Source organism: Limulus polyphemus, unplaced genomic scaffold, assembly GCF_000517525.1.
Source record: "Limulus polyphemus unplaced genomic scaffold, Limulus_polyphemus-2.1.2 Scaffold4671, whole genome shotgun sequence".
NCBI classification, from domain to species: Eukaryota; Metazoa; Arthropoda; class Merostomata; order Xiphosura; family Limulidae; genus Limulus; species Limulus polyphemus.
The window spans coordinates 50,616-59,339 of NW_013670281.1; the positions used below are offsets into that span (position 1 = coordinate 50,616).

General features: G+C 30.4%; 1 protein-coding gene across 1 annotated transcript in view; it reads left to right on the forward strand.

Moving 5' to 3' along the window:
* The window catches only part of LOC111088893 (cilia- and flagella-associated protein 70-like), a gene marked incomplete at both ends in the record, with an annotated part of 72,555 nt that overhangs the window by 47,415 nt on the left and 16,416 nt on the right, over positions 1–8,724 (forward strand). Inside the window, 3 exons of the mRNA XM_022400124.1 lie at positions 418–470; positions 1,272–1,387; positions 5,159–5,257. Of these exons, the coding sequence (XP_022255832.1) occupies positions 418–470; positions 1,272–1,387; positions 5,159–5,257 (268 nt within the window). The remainder of the gene's footprint in view (positions 1–417; positions 471–1,271; positions 1,388–5,158; positions 5,258–8,724) is intronic.

The following is an 8,724-nucleotide window of genomic DNA, read 5'->3' on the forward strand; positions in this document are numbered from 1 at the left end:
CATGCATGATGGTGACACTATAAGTTGGTTTTCTGAAGATTTTGAAGGAATGTATGATGTTATTTATGTCAATATTTAAGTCTAAAAACTTGATGTTTCCATTTTCACCAAATTCCATAGTAAATTTAAAAAACCTGTTTTGTGAATTTAGAAAAGTTACAAAATTGTCAAGTTGATGTTTAGATCCTTTCCAGAGACAAATCATATAATCAACATATCTATACGAATATTTAACATGTTTTGTATTATTTTCATCACTAAACAATTTCTTCGCTAAATTATCTATGAAAGGAAAGGGGGGACCCATAGCTAACTTGTCATCTTGTATATTTGATAATACTGAGTTCATTAAATGAAACATAATTTCCTTTATATATACAAATTTTAGTAAGTTGTTATACTTTTTATTTAATGCAGGCAGAAGAATGTTTCAAAGAGGCATTAGCAATTGACCAAGAGCATATGAAAAGGTAATATGAAAAGTATGCTGAAATTAAGTTTATAGATATGTAACTTATAAGATGTACAGAACATAATCCAATGGTATTTGCATATGTTCAAGTTTTATGAAAAACAAAAATAAATCTGCTAATAATGGAATAGAGCTAGAATCTGAAAGGTTCTCATTGACAATAATGTTAATCTACTAATGTATAATATATTAAGTTTTTAAAAATTGCACTGAAGGTTTTTTACCAGGTTCTTTAAGATTTACCAGTAATCAACTTGTTTGCCATGAATGGATATGCTACAAGACAAATGAAAATAAAGGAAGTAAATAAATGTGTCATTCTCAATTCATATCAAATACATTAGTTCTATTCATTATTATATTCTTTATCTCTTGTATTTGGTATAACTTTTTATGTAATTTATATGAACAAGCTCTTTGTCAAATCTTTTGATACTTCATTTACTAATAAAAAACAAACACCATTATATTTATCCCTGTTTGTATAAAATTTGATTGTAAAATATCTAACTTTTCATTAAACATAACTTGAAAAGTAATAATTACATTCTATTTCTTGATAATAATGATAACCTGGAGAAATGGATGCTAATTGTTAAAAGCTACTCATTTTCTTATCTTACTTTGTTAGGAATCTGTACGGATGGAATATTATTTAGATCTTGAAAATAATCTTCTTTAATATTAAAATTCATATGGAAAAATATTTTGATTAATAACTAGATAATTGAAACTAAAATATTTAAGGTTCAAAGTAAGTGATGAATACAAAATAATGATTGGTTATTGAATTTTCCAGTTTGCTGTTGAGTGGAATGCTTTGTGTTATTCGAGAAAATTACAAGTTAGCAGAGATTATTCTGCTTTATGTTACTACAGCTCATGAGGATGAGATTCTTCCTTGGTTTGTACTGGGTATGTGTAATTATATAATTAGTGAATGGTTGATAATTAATTTTTAAAAGTTATTTTTTGGATGAGCTTTTATAGGTGAATCGAGGAACAGTGTTAAGACTAATAATGCTTGGAGACGGCTTGAATGGGTAATGAAGTAAAACTTTAATATAAGTGTAACATAACAGCAAATTTACAACATTTCAACAAGGTACCTGCTACCTGATGATGACAAAACCTTGTTTAAATGTTGTACATTTGCTGTTATGTTAAACTTATATTAAACTTTTTCTTCATTACCCATTCAAGCCATCTCCAAGCATTATTTTATAGATGATGTACTGTGGTTGGTTTAAATATGTTATATTAAAATATTCTTAGACATGCAAATCAGCATGTAATGTGGAAACCACAGTTGATATAAAGTTGCAGTGGCATAGCATATATAAGAACTCTGTGTTTACACTGTTTGGCATTTCATAGGTAGGGTGATCCTACTGTAAATTGATCACTTTTAAGGAGGGTACGTAACAGCCCTTTCTGATTCATAAAGGTGTATTCAGATCAAGGATATGACCTTCCAATATGGGGATATCCTTTGTATTTAATAGTATTGGAAAACAAAGGAATATGGATCAACTTGTGGCACTAGGACCATCAGAATCAGACCTGAAACAAGTTGTATCCCAGCCATGGTAAGCAACATATAGCAACTTGTAACAGGTGAGAATCCAACGACACAAAGATCAGTGGCAAAAGCCATCTACATGTACAACATATTTGTAGTTTTCATTACAACTTTCCAGATATATTGATGATAAACTTAGAACATTTAGATTTATAGTACATGTAGTTTCTTGATTGCTGGTTATAAGTTTCATCATAATGACCAAGCCTGTACATTGAGAGATAATGGACCTGCACCTTCCCAGCTTTTTATCTAAACCCCATGTTACAATGCCACAGAAACTCAAATGGTCAAAATTCTATGAAAAAAGGAGCTTATGAATTTTCCTTCAAAAAGAAATGTTTATTAGATGCAGGATTTGTACTTTTAATGTAACACATTTCAGCTTATACATAAATCTAATCTGTATAATGTGCTGGATGGGTGAAAGCTCAGTGGACGTGGTAATGGAGACTATCAATGCAGGTGTCCAAAATTAATACTCCTTAGCTCATGCAAACTATGATACGATTGGTGAAACAAAGTCATAAATCTGACTTTAAATTTTTCATTCAAAATATAATGAGAGATTAGAAGTACAGGTCAATAGATTCAACATGTGAAAGAAACATCATGTTGCTGGATTTCACAGACAGCAAACTGCTTAATACCGCAGAGCATGATATGTGTTACCTTGAATTACAAAATCAGGATAGAAAAACAGCTTAGACCATGCAGCCCAGTACCTAACCTAAATTTAACTGGTGTGAGATAATTTGAAAAGGTACTTGAGGGGTGTAAAGGAGAGTCCTGGAAACACCATTCTTGAGTTCACTTTGGAAGAGAAGTTGCAATCATTTTTATCAAATGTGTACCAACAGTTAATGGTGAGTGGTATTCAGGCATACCATGCATTTTTCAAAATTTTTCATATATTCTAGATCTAAGCAAGTTTCACATAACATGTGATCAAGATTGATTTTGCTATAACTGCTTTTGTTTCTTTATCATACTGTTGATGTCACACCTGTTCTATTCATGGTGAAATGCTGTATGTTGTGCAAGAATGTCGACAGCAATGTCCTTCAGTAATAGGTCAAAAGGTATACTTAGGTTACACCCTTCTGTATGTTGCTCTGGGTAAGTATGCCATTGCTCATACAGTTATGTAATACAAGGTTTAGACAGTTTGGAACATCTTCTTGAGTGAATTTATCAGTTTGGATATAGTTCATGAGGGAGTATAGCCAGCCTGAGCAATTCACAACTCCAGTAAATGTGATAGTCCAGCATCCAATGGAAGTATGCACCGTGTTTGTGATATTAATAAAGATTGTTCTTATTGTGCATCACACTTTCTGTCCACTTCTGATGAACACATTATACGACAATATTGTTAAAAATTGTTAATTTGAAAAGGGGGGAATAGTTATCTTCAAAAATTACAGAAACAAGATAGGTAGCTTAATGTGAAAATGCAACCACCAAAAAGCAAACAAACAAGCTTAAGGTTTTAGACGTAGTGTTGATGTTATTTTTTTGTTTCGTTAGTTTTTTATGTTCATGATGGACATAAATCTGTACAATACCAATGCATTTTGGCTAGTATTTATATCTATATATATACATGCAGACTTTATAGTTTTGTTACGACAGCGGAAGTCAAGCAATGCTGGGAGCATGCGCACTGGAGTTTCTGGAAGGATCATGAATTTTCCTGGCAACTCTAGTTTGTTCAAGGCACCCTCTTTTTTAGTATATAAATGTGGCGAGAAAAACCAACACAATGACGTAGATAGATAGATATATATGCAAATAGATCGAAGATATAGATAATTGAGTCAAGCAAACAGTAGGCACTGTAAATAAAGTGTGTGAATCACTGTGATTTATAGCGTGTGTTATAAAAGAAGTTAAGTTTAACGTACTGATTGGAAATTCTGTGTATTACAAAGTTGTATCCAGGAAAAAATAAACTGGTTTAATTAAGAAAGAACTTGTAGCACTGAAGTTCCTCAGAAAGAATTCATACCGGAAATTAACAAACGAGCAGATACGTAACAGTTTTTTAAGTTGTAAAGCTGTATACATAGATAACCATATGAAATTTTGAGGTTGTATAGATGCATACATATATATTTAATGCAAATATAAGACAATATGTTGTAATATAATAGGATATGTATACAAATAAACATTTTTTAATATTTCTTATAGTTGTTATATTTCATCCTTCTCCTCTCTGCTGGTCATAGTAAGGCCAGTCATGGTTTTGGTACAGCTGGCCAGATTTCCTCTTAGAGTGTCATTCTGCACATCTACAAGGTTGAAAATGTGTTATTTAACAATTATGAATTAATTATATTAATATACCTGATGGAGTTTGGGTCATGAAACTTCTGCAACCCTAAATTCTGGGCTACTGCATACTTTATCTGAAACTAAATATTTTCTAAATAAAATATAAAGCTACAAAATTTCTGCCTCACTTTCGCCTAGAATCTCTATCATTTTTGCCACTCCATATAGTCAGTTTCACGGATGGCTACTCTATCTATAAAATTTGCAATTATGCAGCATTGTCTATAATTTGACACTTCCCATCAGCCATCACTGTGATTGCCAATCGTATGCTTAAAACCGAGCTTGGTACTATCTCGTAAACTATGGCTTAAAGATTTCTGTTAAGGGAGACAGCCTAGACATTTGTGTAATGTTTTAGGTGTTTCTGTAGCATGGCTGAAATCAATCATACAGTGGTAATAAAAACTATCATCCTGTGACAGCCTAGACATTTGTGTAATGTTTTAGGTGTTTCTAAGGTTAAGGAGTGAAATAGAATTGTTAACATCCTATGTCTAACTTGTGTATATAGTTGTAAATCATATTTTTGTCTGTGTTGTAGATTTTGTTATAGGCAAATTGATTCTTGTATTTTATATATATACATCCTATACTGTTCCTTTAGATTTTTTTTGGAGATGAAATTATTTAAATTTTATATTGCACTGTAAGTAACATATTTTGCTCTAGGATTGTTAATGAATTACACATTTAATGACCAAATATTTACATTTTGTTCTCAGGGTATATCTACTAACAGGTGCATCCTATATTTTTATTAGGGCTTTACTATGAGGTAATAGATGAAAACGTGGGAGCTGAACTGGCATTTAGAAAAGCTAAAGATTGTTACAGAAACGAACAAGATTCAAAAACAAAAGGTACATAAAGAACATTACTGGTTAGAATTTATATTATAAAGTATAAATTTATAGAATACTATCTTTAAAATTGTAGAATTACACAGAATTCAATTTAATCATTATAGGTATAGTTCTAAAATAAGGTATTTGTAATGGGAAAAAGAAAATGTATTGTAAAACACTGACACGAAGAACAGTCATATAAGGTGTTCTTTATAGATTCATATGGAATTCTACGATTTCATCCATAGATATCATAATGTTTTGTTCCAGTCTATAGTTTAAATATTAATTACTTCATTTTTTTCAACTGATGTACAAATATGTTTTCTTTACTACAAAATATGCTCTATTTATCAGTTTTTACTAAGCAATTGGGAACAATTTCAAAAACATTGTGTGATAAAACTAATTTTCTTATGTCTTAATTACCAGATTTAGATCAGTTTTTAAATTCAGACTTACCAACCTTTATAGTCTCTGTCATTTAATTGTTACTCTGAATTTTTACATTTTAAATATTTATCAATAAAACATTTCATTACTAGTGGTGGTCTTTTTCTGTTGCTGTATGTATAAGTCTGTTCAGTTTAAGAGTTATTATTTAGTTTATTTAGTCATCTAATATTTAATAATTATTTAGTTTTTATAACAAGTTTTGTTAAGTAAACCTGAGTGTTTTGTATGCAGTTTAATTGTTGTAGTAGACTTTTGTAATATTGTTGACATTATCGTACTCAAAGCTTCTAAGTTTTCACATTATGTGTAATATTGTGGTTACTTTATGGGGTAGATGTTTGTAGATTTTTCTGTCCTGTGTCATAAATACATGTAGATACAGGAAGTTAAGTAAGTTAATGAAAGTGAAGTTAGACTGTGTGATTGTCAGTTTAGCCATAATGGGCGATTTATAAAATGAGAGTTTCACAGCTTGTATTGTAACACCAGAGATAGAGAAGAATAACTCATCTTGTCAATTTGGTTCTAAAGTAACAGAACCAGCTGTATGGACTTTTGACATGAAAGAGAATTATTTAAAACCCTAGATTCAACTTTGATAAACAATAGCATAACAAATTTGTGTACATATTTTTGACTATGTTTGAATATGTATTATTTTAAAACAAGTGGATTGTGCACTGTCCATTTATTGTTGAAATTTATGGTCAAGAAATCACAGACACCTACTGTAAAAACACAATCCCAGCCCTATATAAAATCCTGACATCCGTGTTGCTTATTTTTACATTCACACATGAACACTTTATATAAAACATAGGTTTATCATTTCCTGAATGCTCTCTTACCTTGCATGCACTGTTGCATTTCAGTAAAATACCTCAAGCAATGATTATCTGAATTAATAAAGATGTTAAAAATTTTGAATAATGAGGTTGATGATTAGCTTCTCTGTCAGAGGGAAGGGGGAAGAAAAGTCATTATTTAGCACTACATTACTGCTCGTTACTTGCAGTTTGAACAGTAAAATAATGATAGCTTAAGGCAATTAATAAGTAAAAGTTCCATATTTTGCAAAGGTCCTAAAATCAAGTTGAATCACATTAAACAATTCGTAAGGAAATACTTTAGGAATGTAATCAATGATCTAGAAAAATATAAATTTAAAGTGTATCAGTTTCAAAGTTAGTTAAAAAGGGGAGAAGACCATGTTCATATAAAATACCTATAATAATAAAAATCAATGAACAAGAATTAAGAATTATGAAACAAAGTTTTTATAACCTCTACAGAATTATTGTTGACACTTCTGACCATAAAGTTGTAAATAACTTTAATAAAAGTATTACATCTTACTCATATACAAAGGACAAGATTAATATACAAGACTATTACCCTCGGGCCATAATGTTTATAAAAACCATCAAGTATGATAAAGAAATTTTCATATGACAACAGGGTAACATCTCAGATACTTTTGTAGCTATAGCTATAAGAATAATTATTCAAATATGAGAACATACTTCTAAAACTGATTGCTCTGCTTAATTAACATTTTCGTTCATTTTTCTACATTCTTTCCCCATATTCAGTGGTCACTACTGCATGATATTCAAAATTTCTTTATATGTCAATTGGCCTGATTATTCATGTCTCTACACTATCTATTTGGATAATCCTAATTCAATCAACTTCTACATATTTAAGTCAGTATTCTGCAAAACTGTCTTTGTCTCTTCAAATTTTTCTCTTGAAAATTCTGGTATCTACCTGAATTTTTCTATCTTAGCACAAAGCAGACAATGTTTCTCTTTCATGAGTTATGTTTTGGTTTTTCTTTTCATTTTGATATTCTAATTTATTTATTTTTTTCATAGTGATTCCAAAATTTAATGTTCCTTCTCATTTCCTTGTTTTTTATTTTGTTCATTAGAATTTACTGACATTTCTTCTTTCTGCTCAAGCACCAATTCATCCTAGTTTTTTTGTCCATAGTACTCTGCATTTAACTAATAAATTATGTGTCTATCCTGAACATTCTGGAGAAGTTCATGGGACACACCTCTATTTCAATGTAGCTCATAAATTTTTAATTATATATTTGTTTTTGTATGTGTTGAGCTGTCAGGATAATTGGATAAATTCTTCAAGCTTTCATATGTGTTCTGCCTTCTTTCATGACTTGATGACTTTGTTTGCCAGAAATTGGGATTAGAGCCTTCAGTCAAAATATTTTCTTCTCCTAACATATATTATGACAAATAGGCTTTTTTAATGCCAATATTAGTAGCTTCTCTTTATGTACGACTTGTCTTATCCACATTTGATTTTGTTTGTGTGGCAGATTCTCTGTGTTTTCATTTGTATTATTGTAACCTCAAGGCACCACCTAACCTACCATTAGAAGACACTATTCTCTACATCCAAGTGCAGATTTATACCACCATAGGCAGACCAGGTGTTCTCTCAAGAGAAGGACAAGTAACAAAGGGAGCTAGAAGGAAAGCAAATTAATGACTTTCTTCATCTTGTATTCCGTGAAAATTGCACATACCATAATAACTGGCGAATTACAAAAAAAACATTATATTAAAATAAGAAGGTAGTTAATATATGAAGGACAACTAACCAAAGGAGCTAGAAGGAAAGCAAATTAATGACTTTCTTCATCTTGTATTCTGTGAAAATTGCACATACCATAATAACTGGCCAATTACAAAAAAAACATTATATTAAAATAAGAAGGTAGTTAATATATGAAGGACAAGTAACCAAAGGAGCTAGAAGGAAAGCAAATTAATGACTTTCTTCATCTTGTATTCTGTGAAAATTGCACATACCATAATAACTGGCCAATTACAAAAAAAACATTATATTAAAATAAGAAGGTAGTTAATATATGAAGGACAAGTAACCAAAGGAGCTAGAAGGAAAGCAAATTAATGACTTTCTTCATCTTGTATTCTGTGAAAATTGCACATACCATAATAACTGGCCAATTACAAAAAAAACATTATATTAAAATA